The 20195-nt window shown below is 36.0% G+C and overlaps 3 protein-coding genes across 3 annotated transcripts; 1 reads left to right on the top strand and 2 right to left on the bottom strand.

The window, feature by feature from the left end:
• Window positions 1–1119: 1119 nt before the first annotated feature.
• On the bottom strand, window positions 1120–3215 carry LOC18611158 (F-box/RNI-like superfamily protein). Its single transcript, XM_007047247.3, has 5 exons — window positions 2910–3215; window positions 2637–2783; window positions 1809–1944; window positions 1587–1685; window positions 1120–1496 (listed from the first exon to the last, which is right to left on the bottom strand). Exons 1-5 carry the CDS (start codon window positions 2996–2998, stop codon window positions 1332–1334), a joined length of 636 nt encoding a protein of 211 aa, XP_007047309.1. The 5' UTR covers window positions 2999–3215; the 3' UTR covers window positions 1120–1331.
• A 4017-nt stretch (window positions 3216–7232) lies between these two features.
• LOC18611157 (caffeoyl-CoA O-methyltransferase-like) lies at window positions 7233–8700 on the bottom strand. Its single transcript, XM_007047246.3, has 5 exons — window positions 8541–8700; window positions 8376–8455; window positions 8124–8268; window positions 7815–7946; window positions 7233–7721 (listed from the first exon to the last, which is right to left on the bottom strand). Exons 1-5 carry the CDS (start codon window positions 8631–8633, stop codon window positions 7428–7430), a joined length of 744 nt encoding a protein of 247 aa, XP_007047308.1. The 5' UTR covers window positions 8634–8700; the 3' UTR covers window positions 7233–7427.
• Window positions 8701–14977: 6277 nt separating this feature from the next.
• LOC18611156 (uncharacterized) lies at window positions 14978–19276 on the top strand. Its single transcript, XM_018116801.2, has 5 exons — window positions 14978–16576; window positions 18014–18064; window positions 18152–18250; window positions 18333–18476; window positions 18627–19276. The coding sequence occupies exons 1-5, from the start codon at window positions 14978–14980 to the stop codon at window positions 18756–18758; spliced, it is 2025 nt and encodes a 674-aa protein (XP_017972290.2). The 3' UTR covers window positions 18759–19276.
• The last annotated feature ends 919 nt before the right edge of the window (window positions 19277–20195 follow it).

The following is a 20195-nucleotide window of genomic DNA, read 5'->3' as shown; positions in this document are numbered from 1 at the left end:
CACTATTAGGATTGCTCGCAACTCCAGACTGTTCTGCTGTTGAGCTTGATTAATGTGGCACAACTGATCCCAGCAATTCTTTCTGCTTTTTCAGTTTTCTACAACTGACCAAAACTCACGTATTATACCATCTGGTTTATCATATTCTTCTGATTACTCGAGCTTACTGTTGGCATACATCTAGGATCCACAAGGCCTCCACGATTTCATGAGTGAGTTTGAACTTGAATAACAGAAACGGGGTTAGAACCTCCATATCTCCATTCTGTCTTGCATTCTTACATTAGCTGGTTACAATTTGTGCTCTAAAATAAGACTATGGCCATCTCAAAGTTTTCTTTCTGTTGACCCCTTTCACACAATCCCTTTGTTCTTGCAATTCAGCTATGCTACGTGTTCAATATTGTAATGAGTGATTTACTCCGGTTAACATTTAGTTGATTTAATTCTTAATTTATCTTGTTGAGTTATACCTTCAAATTATTTCCTTTCCATGTATCTCATGAGTTCAGGTTGTATTCGATTTTGGGGGCATAGTTTAAGTAGGAGTCTGAAAGTAGGTGTCAAAACCTGTGTAGAAGTGCTTCAATTATCACCAACGCCTAGTACTTGTATGCTAACATTATACTTACAACATTTTTAGCTTGCTTGACACAGCTCATTCTGATCTCATGCTTTTCATGTATGGAAATTATAAAAGGTTCATGCTATTAGTAAGGAATTTGAGGGATTCTAGTTTCAGAGGTTAAACATGGTATGGAAGTAGAGTGATCTAGGAATGAATGACAGCAAAATCAGAAATTCAATTGTAGATTCTAATGGACTACATTTTCCTGTTAGACAGTCAAATATCTAGGCTCCTTTTTGTTGAATTCGAAAGCAGATATTTTCCTTGGAAATAATGATTTATGTGAAGAAAACCGATTTTCTCAGCTGCCAAATGTGACCTGGCCTTGCCATCCGTCAGACTTTTACCATATCATAGAATACTTTGGCATAATACTTGATTAAATAATGCTGTAGGTTTGGAAAAGAATTAGAATCCTACAACCCAAGGAAGTTTTTGAATAGGATGAGGTCTTTTTTTATCTTTCTCATCTCTGAAACAACTACTTTAAATTTGCACAAAATAATTCACCCGAAGACTTTCATATTGATAAGACTTTGAAGGCGACATCACTTTATTTGAATCAACAAATTCATATAATAATAATTGAAATACCCAGAAGAATGATATGTACACCCAGCATTTGGAAAAGCAATCACAAGAACGAGCACCTTTATACAACAGGTAACATGGCAACCACGCCTCCGACGTTTAATGGCAAACCTTATGGTTTTATCTTAAGAGCTGGACTGATTGTCAGCAAACCAATGAAGCAGTCTAGAGGAACTCTTGTCCCCCATACATTGATGGACTCTAGTTTGCGGCATTTACTTACAAGAACAATCAGCCCATTTTCTGTGACATGACGGCAACTCCATAGGACAATGCTCTGAGATTAGACGGTGACAGAAATTTTCAGTATCTCAAAGATTTTGAAGAATAAAGTTTCTGTAAAAAAGAAAGTCGAGATATAACTGACGTTCAAACGTGGACAGCTATCTGCAATGGCAGACAAGGATTCATCAGTGATAAATGTACCACCAACGTTCAGGTGTTGCAAGGAATTGGCACTTGTTATCTGTTTCAGATTATCAATTGAGGAAGAGAAAAAGGAAAAAAAAATCAGGTCTCCATGGAGAAAAGGAAAATGCATAAAAGTTAAAGGGCATTGATTACAGAATGAGCAAAAGCCACCACATACCAATTGAACAACACCTTTGTCAGTGATCCCTGTCATACCCCAAAGGGAAATAGATGTTAAATTGCTGACACACTTTGCCAGAGATATTTTGTACAGTCCATTGTCAGTAATTTGGCAACCCCAGCGGCTCCTTGAACTGTAATTACAATTAGAGTTAGTACAAGAAAATGAAAATCATGTCTAGCAATAACAAGATTGAGATTCTGATAGAAATATTTTCTCATTCGGCTGCACATGGAAGGATTAGCTATCAACAATTTGATGAGCAACTGTGGCATTCGCTATATGTGTCAGAAACAGGAATTCACTGTTTACCGTATGCCTCTTTAATAATATCGATTGGCGGTACCAAAACTAGATGAAATGATTTCAGCCGTTGAAACTTGAAAGGGGCTCCTCTTTCTTTCCTGTCTAATTGTTAGGTATGAATGACAGATGATTGAATATATACCTTTCTTTATTAGCTTAAGTTTATAAAGGTACTAATTCTCCATTCGAACCAATCAAGCACCAGTGCAAAGGAATTTGCTATATGCTAATTGGGAACCTTCAAAGAGAAAAAATGCCAATGATTTCACAGCAAGTTTTTGCTAGTCCAAACGATGAATTTTCAGGTTCGTGGACAACATAGCAACATAGCCATAGTTCAATACTTTCAAAAAACACATTTCTCTTCCATATTTTAAGCTAACTCAGAAACGGAAGAAGACTCTTTCACGTTCAAAATTTTCCCCAATATAAAACTTGGTTCATGCTAAATTTCAAACAAGAAACAATCAGCAACAAGCAACAACAAGAAAGAGACAGAGAGAGAGTAGAAATGATTACATGTCGAGTTCTTTGAGGCTATAGGCATGACGCACGAGACGAGCAGTGGAGTCATCATCCATCTTACAACCAGCAAAACTCAGCGTCTTTCTTCTAGCCAGGGCCTGTTTCACCCCTTGTTTCCATTTCCTACAAACCCCACTTGCCCTACATACATATCCATCCATCCACATAACAAATACTACTAAATTTCAAGCTGATGAACACATATTAAACAGAAAAAAGAAAGAAGCAGAAAAACCCAATTAACAAAGAAAAAAGAGAAAAACTTACTGGGCTAAATCCGTGAAAGAAGTGATCATCACCAATATATGAGCCAACAGGTCTATCGGTAACCGATCAATCTCTGCCTCTTCCTCCATAGTCTTTCCCAAGACACAGAGAGAGGAAAGAAAAACAGAGAGTTTCTTGAGAGGTTCGGAGTTTCGTAGGCACGTAAGAGGGAACCTCAGCAAAGGTCGTTGAAAGTTACGGTACTTTTATACAAGCAAAGGAGGATGTGGTCACTGTTTTGTCATTATTTCATGAATCAAAGTAATGGGTAGTAATATTTTATTAAATTCAATTTCAGAATCTCAGGCTTTGGATTCAACTTCTTTTACTTTATAAAGATTTAAGACAAAACAATCTTTCTTTGCCCTTAGCGTGGCTTAGCCTAATCTCTCGGTTCCTAGTTCATTCCTTGGTTGTCATCGAACGTTATGTGTACTTTTCGTGTGTTGAATGTCATTGTAATCTCCACGTGGCGTGGGCCGCCCTCATCCGGTTTTCTCCTCTATTCTAGTCTGTCTGGTCGGTTTTTTTTTTCTTTTTTTTTAAAGGATTTTATTTAGGCTTTTGTAGTTTCTTCTTTATTTTTAGGTTTTAATATCTGGAATGGCAAATATGGAAATATGCCATCTCATTGCTGCCTTGTTTCCGTTTTGGATCACTGATCATCCTTTAATTTCCTCTGTAAATGTTGTCGTTTTCTTTCTAAATAAAGTGAACATGAAATCAAATAAAAGCAAATCTTATCAAATTATTATCATCACGGTTACCAAATTGATGACAGGTTATTATAATAAATTTATATGGGACAATATCATTTTATTTTTTTCTTTCAATTCTCAAATAAACATAAAATTTAAGAGAAATTTCTCAAGTGGAATTATTATTATTTTTTTATACAAAAAAAAATCATGTTCTATATCGAAATTATTATTTCAACAAAGTAGATTTAGAAATAGAGGCTCAAAGTAAGATTATGTTGAGTAGTCGATTTTATTGCACACAACTTTTCAAAGTCAAATGGCACGTCCAATGGGAAATGACAATCAGTCATCAGCCCAGCCCATAAAAGCCCACATTCCATTCTCTCTTACATTGTTTGCACGATCGCTTGTCAAGACTCAGCCCAACCCAAGAGCAAAAATTTCTGCTAGTACATAGTTCACTCGTTCTCTTATCAAAGCATTAGTTTCCTTTGTTCAGGCTGCTACTACTATATTTCTATATCTGCATTAGAGGTTTTACTTTGGGAGCAAAAGAAATTAAGGGTTAATACAAGCAAATATCCTAGCTTGTACATGTAATCTAGAGAAGGGGTAGATTTGAAACTGAATTAATCATAAATTATGAAATTGAATTCATGGTGTTCGTTTCCAAATGACAGTTTTAAGTATGAGCAATTAAGTGGTGGAGCTGTGTTTGTTATTGGTGGTCTTTTAAAAGTTGGGGAGAGAGTTTCGTTTTGAGAGATTGCTGGATGTGTAATTTTGTGATTTGTAAATCCTGAATTCTGCCTTGTGTGTATTCTTGATCACGTTATGGTTATCTTTAAGAGGTTAGGCTAGTTTCTTTCTTTTTGAAGAGTCTTGGACAAACCAGGACAGGATATGCCTCTGCCGAAGTCTTTTGAACAAATTGAAGTGTAAATGTTCTAATTCTACTGAAGCTCAGGTATGGTTGATGCCAACAATAGTCTTAAACCAAAAGATTTGAGAATATGGATGGCACACTAACGCTGATGCTAATGTATCTGTCTTTAAAAAAATATATATGAGGTATCAGATTAAAAATATATTTAGAGAGTTCTTTCTATTTTCACTGTATTTCATCAGATACGGACAATGTGGCTTTTAAAGCTGAATTCTAGTCTCTAATCTACATTTGATTTGATAAGAGATTGAAGAAAAAAAGGAGAAAAGAAATAACGAGGGAAGTCAACTGGAGATTTAACATTTTCTATCACATGTATGATTACAAGGCTTAATATATATATTTAGGGGTTCATTGATCCTGGGTGTTGAGAAGAGGCCGGAAGGGCTTGGCTGACTTTGGCAGTGATTAATTAGAGTTGCTTGTAGGTTTATTAAATGCATAGTTTACTTGCTTAAGGGTAATTCTTGCATATGCAGTCGATTTTATATTGGAGGCCTTCTGGTGAAAAATTCCCGTCAGAAATCATTTCCGTCATGCAATCTCTATCGATGACTCCAGGGAAACCGTAAGGTTGATTTTGTCTAGTTTCGGTTTACCATGTTGGGCTTTTTAATGCAAAATGAACTTGTCAACAGAGCTCCGAAGCTGCAATTCCTTAAATGTTTGCCAGCCATATGGTTTTGCTTGACTCCTAGTCAACTGGGAGAACAAGGGTTTTAGCAATGACCAAGAGGGGAATAGCCAGTGCAAACACCCATTTCCATGGTGTTCTTGGCATTCATAAGCCTGACTAGCACGTTCCCCCCTTCATTAGCCGTTTGTAGGTGTAACATTCCTGTTTTATCAGCACAAAACAAATTTAATTCCACCATGTCTAAGCCAAAGAAAGAGAGTAAACAAATTTCTAACGATGGATATTTATCAGCAGGCGAAGCTCGCTCATAAATATCAGGCTCTCTTGTATTCTCTAGTTTCAAGCATGTACTTTCAGAAATAGAAATCAGTCAAGAAAAATGTAAAACAAAGAAATACACAAAGATTTAATGTAAGAAGAAAAAAAATTACAAGTTCACATTCTTCTATTTTTTCACTGAAAAAGGTCAAGTATGTGGTAAAATATTATCGCTCTATAAGAGACTTTCGTGGCTGGTTTCCTGGTCTCTACCAGCTTTGGTAAAGATCATCTCTCTAAAGTCTTGCTGCTGCTCTGTAAAAAACTCTTTGACAACTCTCGAGGGCTATGCCAATGCTGCCAAGCATTCCACCCCGTTGACTGTGCAATGTGCACCCATCAAACCTTTGGATAAGTCATCGCAATTATTGGTATCTTAATAAGTACAATTCCTTTTGCGCTTTACATTGGTGTCATACATTAAGGAAGTAACTGATCAGGTCAAACAGAAGGGAGTAATTTAACTCAAAGGCCGTGGTCTTGAAACCATATCTTAATGCCTTACCTCCTAAAATGGGGATTTAAAGTTCAAGTTGTTTTTCTAATTGCCTTTCAAAAAAAAAAGTTTTTTTTTCTAATTTAACTCTAATATTCAAAATAGTAAGATCTGTGTTTGAGTCATATCCTAATGTACTTGCCATCATTTCAGTATTTTAAGTTGGAAAAAATGGCTGACCCGTGGTGAGTGACATTATCTACTATATGATGTGACATGACAGTTTCAAAAACCCTTCCCAAGAAATTTCCATATTTAATTTTATATTTCATAAATTGATGTTCCTCAAGGAACAGATGAGAATTGGAAATCTTTGGCTTAGGCAAAGGGGCATATACATTACTGCAACTTGAACTAAATTTTTTTGTAAGTTCAATAGCATTATCCATTTATCCAGCTTTGGCGACCGATTTGTCCTTTTTGTCATGAACTGGCGTGTTCAAGAAAATATTCTAATTTCATTGTCCAAACAGAAGTTCATGTCATCAGTTGTTGAATGAGTTTAAAGCATTTAAGAGATTGATAAGGCAGAAACATTCTGCCAAATGTTAAGCAATGCAGGCTGAATTAAAACAGATCCTCTCCCAAAGATAAAGTCCTAAAGACAATAGCCAACTAGAATTGGAGGCCAGAAAGAACAGTTGGTGTGGGGGAGGTGGAAGGAATATTTTAGCCTCAATTGTAAAAGATTTACCGCCTTTGCTTCACAGCATCTCTTGGTTAACAAAATCTCCACAGATGACAATGTTTAGGGGATTGCTGATATCTTGTTGTGAAAGTATGCTTCTCCTGCTGCCCCTGGCAGTTAGTTCTTGGTTGACTTCGGAAATAGTTAGAGTTCCTTGCAGGCTAATTGGTTCAGTCTATTTTCCTATATCAAGAAAAATTTGTCATTGCCTATTACTTAACTATAGTGATTGCATCTGGTGTAGGAAACTGTACCCATCAAAGTTAGGTTTTATATTGAAAGTGATATTGGTTAAACATTTCATGACACGATCCCTTCTTATGCCAAGCAATATCTTGATGATTAGATATATTGCTTGATGGCTCCATGACAACTACCGGGTTGGTGATTTTCTGTAGTTTATGTCATAATTTGGGGATCTTAATAAAAATGAAATGTATGAAAATTCAGTCATTGAATGCCAAGGGACTTCTGCCCTTTTGTCCAGTTTCTTGGGAAAATGATTCCTCCGGTCATGCACAGATGAGAAAACGATCCTTGTGCAAACTGCTTTGCAAAATAGTCTTCTTATGTTTTGTAACATTTAACATTTTGGTCGGTGAAAATTATTACAGAGAATCCATAAAACATCAAAATAGCAGCAATATACAACAGGATATTAACTGAAGACAAGTAAACTTAGTTAGCCGCACCCTCGTCGTGCTAGCAATTGCTTAAGCCCGCTTAGATTGATCAGCTAATGCGGCGACACAGAGTAATCCCATCGCCAACAGGAAGTTGGCAGATCTCAATCCTTGGATCAGCAGCCAGGGCTCTGTTGAGCTCCAAGACGAAATCCCTATAATACAACACATACTTCCTTAACGGTGCATCAGGAGGTGCCACCACAGACCCGTTCCATAGGGTGTTGTCATAGCCAATGACTCCCCCAACCTTCACTAGCTCAATGAGCCTTTTGTGGTAGTTAAGGTAGTTATCCTTGTCAGCATCAACAAAGATGAAATCAAATGTTCCATGATATTTTCCCTGCAATTTATACATTAAAAATGTTAACGTTTGTGTTAACTAATCAAATTTAGTTATGTTTGAGGATGCATTCTTGGAGGATTTTGCACTTACAGCTTCAATCATTTGATCAAGGACAGGAAGAGAAGGGCCTTCTTTGAAGTCAATCTTGTGTGCAACCCCAGCTTTTTGGATGACTGGTAGACCCAGTTCATAATTTTCGCGGTTGATGTCCATAGCCAATATCTGAAAAATTGAATTAAGCAGGAATTATTTCCTCTTTGTTTATTATTATATCCTAGAAAACCACAAGAAAAGAGAAGCCAAGGCAAATAAAATCTCTTTTAAGGACTAATAGTTAGTTGGCTGAGATGCATTGAATTTGTTATTGTCTCATTTGACGCATAACTATGTTTTAGTTACCTTGCCATCATCTGGCAGAGCAAGGGCAGTAGCAAGCAGAGAATAGCCAGTATAAACACCAATTTCCATGGTGTTCTTGGCATTGATAAGCTTGAGCAACATGTTTAAGAATTGTCCTTCATCAGCTGATGTAGTCATGATATTCCTGTTTTATCAGGGGAAAAAGTTTTCAATTTGACTAAATTTCATTTCATCATAAATATCCAAGCCACAGAGATAAAGTGAACAAGATTTCAGGCCTAAAAATCTCACCATGGATGTTTTGCTGTCAGCTCCCGGAGCTCCTTCATGGGTTCAGGCTCTCTCGGATAAACGCTGGTTTCAAGTATATACTGCCAGAAATAGAAAGAAACACAAATTAAAACGCTAGGAAAACACAAATACATTCTTCACATTTGTGAAAATAGAGATAATTACTTGGTAAAGATTATCACTCTGCAAGAGACTCTTGTGGCCAACTTCCTGGTGCCTACCAGCTTGGTTTTGCTGTCCTTCCTGAGTGGGAGCCATTATATTGATAATCTCTCTAGTTTTCTTTGTGTTATTGCTGCAGATTTGCTGCTGCTTTGGAGCTCAATGAGAAGCTTTATTTATAGAAGAAAACTTGGACAGCCCAACAAGACTACACGGTAGGGAGTTGGTGAACCATGGAGCCTGAAAAGACCCATCGGGGGAAGTTGGAGCCACTATGCTCCTGGGACCCACTAAGCAACCCCCAACCTTCTTGACTATTTTTATGAAATGCCTCCCACCCAAACCCGGATTTCTCTCAGGAATCTGTCTTTGTTAATTAAACAATAATAAATAATTTATACTACAATTTGTTTAGTTTTTAATCACAAGTCTTTTATCGTAATAACATTTTTACATGAAAACTTTGCTTGCAGTATAATTCCGATTAGCAACAAGAGAAACAGAGAGCACAGGTAAAATCATCTTCTACATTGATCTTCATATATCAATTAGTTTCTGCAATAGAATAATCAACTAATAAACAGAAGCTTAGGTTAAATCATCTTCTACATTGATCTTCATATTTAATTAGTTTCTGCAATAGAATAATCAAGTAATAAACAGAAGCTTAGGTCATACCTACCCTGCCCATTAACTTAATCCAAGCCTTTTGCCTTATCCCTTGCTACCAATTTGTTAGTTGGTTAGGTTGCTTCCCAGATAGTTTCCTTCGAGTGCCAAATGTCTGACCCCCAAGTCTAAGCACACCAAGCTACATAAATTTGTCGGTCCCGAAAACCCCACACCAAGCAATTCAACGCTTTCTAGTGTCATAATACAAAAGGATGGATGGTTCCTATGGTTCCTCGAGGAACCATGGAGAAGGCAGAATCAGATCAGAATTCGGAGGTTCGAATAGGGCATGCCCTACATGTAAATTGAACTAAAACTATTTGTCCATGTTCATTAGTTTAACAATTTTCCTATAAGCTTTTATCAGTTGATTCTTCTTTGTCTTGTAACAATAATATTATTAATCACAGCCGTTTTCTACAGTTTCATTATGTATAATAATTTTCTCTTTGTCTTTTGTTTGTTTTTCCACTGTCTTCTCTTAGAAGCCGTGTGCTGCTTTCTCACTGTCTTCTCTTAGAAGTGTGACGGTGAATTCTTATACCCCAATATATATATATATATATATGAGTGGAGTTAAAAATTGAAAAGCTGTATATATATATATATTAGTCAATATATATGTATATTTAAAATTAATATATATATATATATATTTGACTAATATATATATATTAGTCAAATTTTGTTAGGAGTCAAAAATAAAGAAAAAAAGAGTTAAATTTTTTTTTAAATTAATATTTTGAATTTAACAAAAAAATCAAAAGATTCATAATTAATAATAATTTTATATAACAAGCAAATCAAAGGGAATAAGAAAAGAAACACTTATAATAATCTTTTAGAAAAAGTTGTGTTTGACTTTATTTCCTTAATTCTAAATAATCAATTATTAACTCTATGTTGAAAAAGCTAATAATTTCTTTTTCAATATAAATAATTAAATTATTTGTAAGAATCTCATTATCTATTTTGTTCCAAAAGTCTTATTTTCATAATTTTTCTTGTTGAAAAGATTTTCTCTATAATTGCTGTAGAAACCAATAGAGTCAAAATAAAATGAATTAATTTATCAATAATGATTAATAAAAAAATTATACATTAAAGAAATTTTAAGCAATAGTCAACAGTGTAAGACTATAATTTATATTTGAGAATTACATTATAATTTTTTAATTTTTAAAGAATAAAATCATAAAAAATAAAATTTACATAACAGAAAAAAACGTAACAAATAAAAGATAGAACTTACATAACAAAAAAAAGAAAGAAAAACATGATTAATGGTTTGTAAAAATTTTAAAAAAAAAATCTATAAAAATTATGAACATATAAACAAATTGAATAAAAATGAATAATAATAATAATAATAGAAAAAAACAGAAAAAATATATATTAAATAAAAAATTATTTATATTAATTATTTTAAAAATATTATATATGTATATATATATATAAATAAATAACTTTAAAATTTTTGAGGAGTCCATGACCCCATAGTCCTTTTAATTACATTCGCTCCTATATATATATCCCACCATTGCATAGGTTGAAAGGATAAATTCAAAGGAATTAAGGGAGACTAACAGTACTAATAAGGTTTAATTAATGTGTAATATACTTCTTCAGGCCAAACTAAAAGGAACAAAATGATCTCAAGCATTTTACAATTATGTACTAGTATACAAAATACTTTTCAAAAAAAAAAATGTATGAGCATACAAACGGCTGGCCTTTTTCTCATTGGTTATTTCCATTTTCCCTTTGGTTAGGGGTTGCTCTATCCATTTTTCAATTTTAATTTCCAAAACTAATGAAATGTAAGCTTGATAGCAAAATTGTGCTACTAGTATTTAAGGTCAAGAGATTTTTTTCCCTCAAAAGATAAAATTCAATTTAGGACTTGATTGTTGGATTAAATATCGAAATTTAAACTTTTAATCCAACCATACATGCATTTGGCTGAAATGCCATTGTTGGAAGACTAAATACCCAAACAATGGAAGATTTGTTCTTCAATTCAAAATCAACTTTTGTTCAACAATAATAAATGATAAATGAGTTCTTTATTGATCACACACATACACACATACATCTATATAAATTAAAAATAATTATGAAATAATATAAAAAATTAAATAATGTCCCCTTTATGAACACCGAAAAATATTGAAACAAAATAGCTTATAATTAATTAAGCATAAAAGTACTTGAAATAATAGAATAATTAATGATCATACAGATTTTGATAAACTTAACAGTAAGAAGCATACGTGTTTACGTTTTTTTTTTGATAAACCAATATGTATATTTACAGATATATGCTTATTGATAAATAAAAAGATCTTTCTTAACAAATTCTTAATCATTAGCTTTTAGAAATCTAGAGAGAAAGGGTGTGATTAGACACATTATGAAAAGGTGAACAACATGCTTCTGCACATTCCCCTTATTAGGCAATTATGTTTTTCCCTACAAAGTTATTTTTTTGGTAAAAAGGATCAAAATAAATTACTAATAAAATGAGAAAAAAAAGAAGCTACTATATAAAAAGGTCGTCCATTAAGGCAAGTTTTGAAGGCAGCAAATAGGCACAACGGCACAAGAAAGGAGTGAAACAGAAAACGAGAAAGAGAGGAAGAATGAGGATTAAGAAGGAAAAAACCATCCAAAAAGGAAACGGCGGCTTATGGTGAAAGAGCCAAGTTATGTTACCATAAAAATCCACAGATATAGAAGGAGAGAGTTATTGCATTTGCAAAATATTGCAATATTGAGAGAGATCGCACATAAATAAAGATTAAAGAAGGGAAAAAAAGAAAAAAGAAAAACAGTAGATATACAGAGAAAGGGTTGACACGAGGCTTAGCCGTTGAAAGACTGTCAGATGCAGAGTATCCAATTGGTCAGCGGCCAACAAAGACACCTGCTTACTGCCATAGTTGTCTCTTCTTTCCTTTATAATTATGATCTTTCATTGGAAAATTCGCTTAAACATCTCCAAAAACATGCAATACCTCCTCAATTTAAAACTCTTCACTCTTGTATGAGACGATATAAAGCATTTGTTTTGCATTTGTCACATTGCACAAAAAGTCATAGGTAAGTTTGAGTGAAAATAAAAGAAGAAGAAAGACAAAAAAAAAAAAAAAAACCACATAAAAAGAATCTGTGGGTGGTTACAGAATTGTGTCTGTTTGCTACAGGCTTCACTACCGCCTGTCTTCATCACTTTGGTATAGACCCTTTTCTTTGCTCTTCTTTTGTGTCAAGTCAGAGGGTTTTAAACTTTTTTATATGCTTCTTTTGTGTTTGTTCTGAATTGGGATTTGGTTTCATGATGTCCTAGGAATTTTGTTTTTTGATTTTGTTTTGTTCAAGAGTTGAGACTCGTTGAGGGCTTGGTTTTACGTACTGTCCAAAAATTCAGATTTCGTTTGTCAAATTATTTTTTTTTTTCAAATCTGCCCTTTTTCCATCCTTAATTTGTTGCTTGTTTAATTTGGATTCAGTCTACAGGTCTTTGATTTTTGGTGGTGTTACTTACCAGTGCAAATTGATTTTAGTCAAATGCAGTTCTTTGAGATGTCACAAGAAAAACCATTCTTTCAATCAGTGCTGATTCCTCAAAACGAAAGAAAACAAAATGGGGGTTGATATGCCATTAATGGATGTTTATCAGCTAAGCTTTATGTTTGACAATGAAGAATGTATGTTGATCTTGTTTGCATCCTTGAGCTTTGCCCCCTCACAATCCTATGAAGTCTTTTTGTAAAAATTTTCTTAATTGTTTACAGCTTAAGGTAAGATCTTTAGGAATGTTCATGGAGGGATGTCGGTCATTCGTTATATTTCATTTCTCTTCCTTCTTCTCTTAAATTCTTGTAATGAGTGATGACTATGAAGATTTCTTATTGTTTATGATTACTAGATCTTTGTAACCAAGCCCGAGTTGGAAGTTTATCTTCACTCTCTTTTTCCTCCCTTTTCTTGCCTTTACCTTAGTTTTGTTGATCTGTGTCCATACATATCTATGAAGTGTTATATCAAACATTTAGTTGTTTGTGGTTCAAGGGGCTAGATCTTTACGACGAAGCTTGGGGGTAATACATATCCCTTTGATTTTGCTTCATTCTAATACTTGATTTTATGTGGTATAATTTGATTATAATCATATTTATCTGAAGTCCGTTAATAAAATCAAGAAAAACTCTTTCTTTTTCTTTTTGTAGCTTGGGATTAATAATTTATGTTACACTATTCAACAAGCACACTCATGCACAAAATCTCACTTTATTGATATTTTATTGACTCCCAATTTGATATTAAGTTTTTGAATATTGAGATATGAACTTTTGTGAATGATCACATAAGTTATGTTTATATTATCATGGTGTGATTTTCTCATGGTACCAACTATCTCTTTTATATTTAAAGTTTTTGCTTAATGAAATTTTCCTCAGTTAAGTTTGTGAATTGAAGGCTGTAATACTCTCAGCACAAGTAAAGCTAGGGACATGTAACATTTTTTACACTAACAATGTACGTAGCACCCCTATAATTGTATAGCCTGCTTGCATATGACTTGATCATAATTTGAGGCTAGATTGTTTAGAATGTAGTGAGTTGGCCTCAGCAACATTGATAGGATCATTATTTCAATAATACATCTAATTTCTATCGCTTTCTACTGTTATATGTATTCCAATTTCTGTTTGAAAGTGGACAATCATGTTTGTGAGTACATTCAGCACTCTAGTGTGTAGATTGAACAGTTAGTTGTTTAATCATATTTTTATGATGACTGGAAAACCAGGTTGGTTTTTCATTCTTGCCAACCATTTTTTCCAGACTGTATTATTCCTTTTTACTCTAGGGGTTAAGTACTTCTTCCTTGTTTATCCTGACACTTTTATTGGTCAAGTAGGGTAGAACTGTTCATAAACCAGAAAGCCCTACCATAGTATATCCTAGGTTGACAGGGTTTAGTTATAACAGCAATAAGAGTAATTTAAAAAGCCTTACGATTTGAACCTGAAGGATTATGAACTACTGGTCGAATCGACTACTTCAGACGTGGTTGCATGCATGTAAATATTAGTAAGATCATTTGCACTGGAACTGCAGTATGTCATTGCCTTTTAGGCTATAGCATGTTTTTACCTAATTATGAATCTTCTTATTCTTTCTATACCTGACGACATATCATGTAGCTCTTCTTTTTATCTACTTTTCATCTTTAAGCAGAAAAAACATGCAATCCTGTTAATTATTTCTGCATAATGTGAAATATTAAGTAAAATTTTGGTAATGAATTCTAGTTATGGAGCATCAAGTCTTTCTGATGATAGTATCTAGGCATAAGTGGGAAGCTGGTTAGTTTGGGTTGAAGTAGGTTAAATTGAAATGTTTCAAGAGGAAGAGCAAGGAAAGAAAGAAATTAATGCACATAGAAGATCCGGAAAGTTTGTAATAGTTAGGAAATTGAACATCGATAAAACTAGTAATCTTCATGTGTTACTGTGCAGTGTATATATCAGTCACATCTGCAACGAAAACTACCTTTGCATTTGTATTTTTATAAATTCCTTTCTTTTACTGTTATCTTAAACCTGCATATATTACATCGTCACCTTGCAATAGGACAACGATAAAATCAGGCTACACTGCTTCTAAATCAATTCTGGGTCATTTGTTTTCAGGTCCCTGGGGGGGCTTTCTTCTCGTGATAACTTACCGCTGAAGGTAATATATACTTGTTGGCCATAATGCATGGTCAAGGCAGCAGCTCCAATTCCTTTTCAGGAAACTTTTACCTCAATGGTGGTCTTGGATCTGATGAGCATAATGTAGTTCCTAATGCTTCAGTTCACGATGGACATACTTCTATGAGATGGAATGGTCAATCCAGTTCTAGTCTTGATACTCCAAACCATGTCAGTTTCCGTCAATTCTTAGGTGATGATTTTTGGCTTTCGCCTCTTGGTGATCAGACTGGTGGTCAAAGGTTTAACCCTTACCTAGAGAACGTTAGGTTGAGCACGGGTAATGTTGTCAGTACTGAGCGTGGCCCAATTGGCCCATCATTTTTGCCAGGGCAAGCCAATTCTGGTCCTGTCCAGCCCAACTTAGACTTGAATGCTGCACATGAAGATGAAGGCAATAGAATTGAAGCAAGTCAGGATCAGGATAATGGGCCACACTTATCCTTAAACATTTTCACAGCAGGAGCAGCAGCTGGTGATCGCATCCCACCTTCCGGTAGTTCTTCAAGCCCGGTCATGATTTATTCTGGAATCGCGGGATATGTTTTAGAAGAAAATATCAGCAGAGAGGGTCTTCCGGCGGATGGCCGGAGAAGGCTTTTATGCAAAAGAAGGGCGCCTGAATATTCTTCTGGTGATAATTCAAGCTCCACACAGCAAGCTGGTAATTTTGAGCAGCCAGCTGTTACGGTTACTGCCCAAAATAATGCCTTTAGCAGCTTAACTGCAGCTAGTTCCTTTAATAATCACTTGAATAGCAGTCATTCAGCAGGACTTGTAGCTGCTCTGCCAACACCTTCTAACGTCCATCAAATTGCAAATGAGGCTGCACAAGTAGACAACTTTCAAAGAAATATCCGTTTGAGAAGAACTGCAGGCCAACAAAATCCTACACCAGCAAACTTGTGGCCCTGGAACTCAATCGATTCTAATGTACAAGTACAAACAACTGGTCAATCAGCAGTATTTTCTCCATTTGACCGCTTTCAAAATACAAGCTTAGCACCAACGCCAGTTTCGGTAACTCCAGCCATGCAGCCCATTGCACAAGTCTCTAATTCGTGGCTATTTCCGCAACCTTCCCAGTGGAATGGGCCAACCATGTCATGGGGTGCTTCGTCATCGATCTCACCTTTAAGAGAAGCTTTCGGTCAGGAAGAGAACTTAACAAACAACAGTAGAAATATGATGATTCCTTTGCCAAACATGCCAGGAAACCTGAACTTGGCCAGTGGGAATGCAAACTTTCTTGGAAACATTGCCTCCTCTTCGAGAAACCAATCCTGTTCAGCCACGGAGATTCTACCAACTTCTTCCATAAGGTCCCCTCAACCAAATATGGTTGAATATGCACAAAGATTGCAAGAGATTGCCAATCGCTCTGAGGCCTGGAGGCAGGGGAATTACTGCCCAATACATTCTGGGGCTTCTCCTGCTGTGCGAGATATGGACCTTTTAGTGAGAGGTGGTAATGCCAGGCCTGCCCAGGTTCCTCTGAGGTTGGGATCGAGAACTGAGAGACAGGCTGGTCGTCATTCTGAAGTGTCACCTACAGCACCATCTCAAACTGCTGCTCAAAGGAGAAGTAGACTGGTATCCGAGGTATGATCAATAGACTGTATTCTTCGACTATATATATCCCCCGTTTATATATTTCTATGAAAATTATGCTAATGCGTTGTCCAGTACATTAAATCTTTGGGAATGCAAAATAATAAGTCGTTTCTGAAAAATGAGAGTTTAGAGTTGTTGATGTTAGGGAAAGTCCTGTCATTGAGAATGTATTTCCACAATCAGAGAAAAAAGACGGGATCAAGGATGGTGAAATAGGAAGCCAGATGGAAAAATTAGAGAAGGAGAATGGTTTGTATGGAGAGTATGAAGGAAAGCAGGAGAGCGGAAGGATTATTCAGATGGACTTTGAGGAAGAAAAGGATGAAAAACTAGGCAGAAGAATTGAGGAGAAGTGGGAAGGAAGCAAGGGAGGATTAAAATTAAGAAAATTTTCCCAGAAAGTAGAAAGAGCAAAAGTTCAGGGGAAAAGGGTAGAATAAGGGGAAACAAGGAAGCAGTGAGGAATTTGAGAGTGGTGACTCCAAGGACAGGTTCGAGTGGCAGAAGGAGGGGTAGAGCAAGTATGGGTAGAGACATGGATACGGATGGTAGGATATCAAAGGACAAGGAGGGTGGCTCAGTGTTAGATGCTGATTTCAAAAGAAGAAATTTAGTGCTAATCAAGGAAGCAGATGAAATTTGGGAAATTAGCAGAAAATTGGTATTGACTTTTCAAGAAGAGAAAGAGGACGTTATATTCAGATTGGTTGGGTTGGAGGTAGTTGAGAATGTCCTATAAGTCGCAGGATGTGAATGGAAGGAAGGTCTGGCTTCTTTGAGCTCGTGGGAATGCGTTTTGGAGAAATTGAGTGGCAGATTGATTGGTAGTAGACGGCCTGTGTTGTGTGGTTCACGAGAAGAAGGGATATAAGGTTTTTTTGGTTGCTATTTGCTAATCAAGAGGTTGTGCTAGAAGTTAGGTGATTTCGTTAATCAAGCTAATTCTTTTTGGATGTAATAGCACCGCTTAGAATTTTATAAGTTGTGAACTTAGTATAATCTCAGAAGTCTTTTAGAAGTTGAGACGCTCAGTTCGAGATCTAATAGTTGATTTGAAGCCACTAGTTTCTTTTTTGAGTGGCCGAGCCCTTTCGTAATTCTACCCTTTCTTTCTCCATTACTTGATATGATATGCCACTATAATTCTTTTATCTCTAAAGTTTAAAATTTGTTATAGCATGCAGGTTACGTGGAGCTAATAAATTTACTATAATTTCTCAGTCCGAAAAGAGTGATTATATTATTTTCTTTTATTGCAAAAGGAACGTGAGAAGATGCTAATAGATGGTTTTCGAAATGTATTTGAGACCTAAATACTCATTATTGTTTAGTATTCTCATTTGTATTTGTATTTAGATTATTTCATTGGCTGCTAACAATCACTAAATTCAGAAGCTTTAACTCCCCCTATTTTTGCCATAACAGGTTCGCAATGCCTTGGGACTTGTTCGTAGGGCTGGCGGCTTACGACTTGAGGTAAGATCGAAGCTTTCATTTTTATTTATATTTAAAGCTGCCATATCAAGGCTTAACTTCAGTTCTGCACCAATGGTGGTATGCCAGGATGTCATGGTAATCGATCGTTCAGTTTTGTATGGTGTGCCTGGGGCGCCAGATGTTCATGATGCTATGCGCCTTGATGTTGACAATATGTCCTATGAGGTAACCTATTAATCTTTCTTTCAAGATGTCTCCTCCTTTATTTTTCTATGATTTCATCCTGAATAAAAATTCTTGGCTTTAGGAACTACTGGAACTGGAAGAGCAAATGGGGAGCGTTTGCACTGGGCTGAGCGATGAAGCTATTATGGCCAACCTGAGGAGGAGAAAATATCTGTCCATCACAACTGGACCTACAGTAGAAGCTGAACCATGTTGTATCTGTCAGGTAGGATCCCCTCATCTCTTTTTCTTCCGGGAATAGGTGTAAAGGTGAAATTTTATTAGATTTACTCTTATGCATTCTTCGGATGGATTATATATAGACGCTGATAACTAAAACTAATTTCCACTTTACTTTGCTTGGAACCTGTTATAGGAGGACTATGTTAATGGAGAAGAGCTTGGTAAGCTAGATTGCGGTCATGACTTTCACTTCAATTGCATTAAGCAATGGCTTGTGCAGAAGAATTCATGCCCCATATGCAAAAAGACAGCTTTGGCTATTTGAGAGCAGGATCACCATTCTGACGCCTCCTTTTGATCTGACAAAAGATCATACGCTGATTTTATGGAGCTGCCTATGGATCATTGCCTCAGTATCTTTAGAAAGATTGTTTATTTACTTTTCCTTCCCTTCATTTCACAGGTTTTCATGTTAGCAACAGCCAAGTCTATGAGAACGAGACACCTCAGTTTCTCATACTCTTCTTTCCTTTCTCCACAAGGTGGATGCTTTTTCAGGCTGGGCTGGCATGAGAGCACATCCTCCAAGTCCAGGGAGCTGTGAAATAAATTTTAGTTTTCAAAATTTGCTTTTACAATTGAATGAACTCGGAAAAAAACGGCTCTTTTGTAGAGATGAGGGAAACGAAACCTCTGTAGAATCACCAAGCTTCTTGGATTAATGTAGTGAAAAGCTGATGGTTTTGAGTTAGTTAAGACTGACTTTGCACCTTCTGAATTATCCATCTATGTTATGTTCGATCTTTTGGGGAAAAAATTTGGTATTGCTCTTTTTGCAAGTTATTTGAAGATTTGGCTGGTATACTCACATACGAAATTGTTATGGCGACATTTCATTTTATATGAGGCTGGGCAGGTCAGCTCGGCTCTTCCAGCCCATCGGCCCTTACATAGAGGCCTAAGCCCAGAATTGTCTGACATATTTCACATATGACACTGCTGGTCTTTAACTAAGACAAACAAGTTATCATTAAGCTATTACAATTTGCAAAATTATGTACAAGTATAGGCCCCATCCACACCCAGATTAGGCTCTTCCTTGGGTTTTCAAAATGTTGGTGCAGCACCTAGGAGGACAATGCTAGCCAACGCTGGAAGTTTTCAGTGGACACTGAGGCAGCATGCAGATCAAATAGTACCAAAATTTGGACTTTGGTACTAGGAAAAATAAAATACTAAAAGATTATTGATTCCTGGTGGCAGTCGACTTTTGTTGCAGGGCAGCTATTTGGTTTTCAACTGAATCACAACCTTTTAGTCCTCTCATTTCCCCGACCATCGATGGTATATTGGATAGATGAACAGAAACAAAGGTCTGGACCCTGAACCATCATTCTACTTGGAAAGAATGTGGTCTGTGGTCCGCAACATTCGAATTGGGCCATTAGCCCAAAGAAGCAAGCAAAGCGGCAATTCATATAAAGTACTCAAGAGCACACCTTCCTGAATCAGGAGCCGTCATCTTACCATCCATCACCATCAAAAAACAGATTATTTATGATACAGAAACCAGGATATGACACGTGCATCCAACAACCTTGGGAACATACGATTTCCCTTAAGTTCACTGTTCACCAATCAAATCGTCTTCCCTTTCGAAAACTGACCCTTCCAAAAATCCTCCACCGTTGGATCAATTCACATCCCTATGCATAGTCACCCAATCCACTTGACACGTCCACATCCAACCCTCCATGGACCC

The sequence above is a fragment of the Theobroma cacao genome, chromosome 1 (assembly GCF_053813885.1).
Source record: "Theobroma cacao isolate CCN51 chromosome 1, ASM5381388v1, whole genome shotgun sequence".
In the NCBI taxonomy this organism is placed as follows: Eukaryota; Viridiplantae; Streptophyta; class Magnoliopsida; order Malvales; family Malvaceae; genus Theobroma; species Theobroma cacao.
Note: the sequence above shows the minus strand (reverse complement) of the source record. Positions and strands in the feature narration are given on the sequence as shown.

Excerpts from the sequence above, each read along its gene's own strand:
- LOC18611158 (XM_007047247.3), bottom strand. The coding sequence starts at position 2,998 with ATGGAGGAAGAGGCAGAGATTGATCGGTTACCGATAGACCTGTTGGCT. Across the intron at positions 2,784-2,909 it reads TCTTTCACGGATTTAGCCCA|GGCAAGTGGGGTTTGTAGGA; the intron begins GTAAGTTTTTCT and ends ATATGTATGTAG. Across the intron at positions 1,945-2,636 it reads AGCCTCAAAGAACTCGACAT|TTCAAGGAGCCGCTGGGGTT; the intron begins GTAATCATTTCT and ends TTGTAATTACAG.
- LOC18611157 (XM_007047246.3), bottom strand. The coding sequence starts at position 8,633 with ATGGCTCCCACTCAGGAAGGACAGCAAAACCAAGCTGGTAGGCACCAG. Across the intron at positions 8,456-8,540 it reads AGAGTGATAATCTTTACCAA|TATATACTTGAAACCAGCGT; the intron begins GTAATTATCTCT and ends TATTTCTGGCAG. Across the intron at positions 7,722-7,814 it reads TTGATCAAATGATTGAAGCT|GGAAAATATCATGGAACATT; the intron begins GTAAGTGCAAAA and ends TATAAATTGCAG.
- LOC18611156 (XM_018116801.2), top strand. The coding sequence starts at position 14,978 with ATGCATGGTCAAGGCAGCAGCTCCAATTCCTTTTCAGGAAACTTTTAC. Across the intron at positions 16,577-18,013 it reads GAAGTAGACTGGTATCCGAG|GTTCGCAATGCCTTGGGACT; the intron begins GTATGATCAATA and ends TTGCCATAACAG. Across the intron at positions 18,065-18,151 it reads CTGGCGGCTTACGACTTGAG|GATGTCATGGTAATCGATCG; the intron begins GTAAGATCGAAG and ends GTGGTATGCCAG.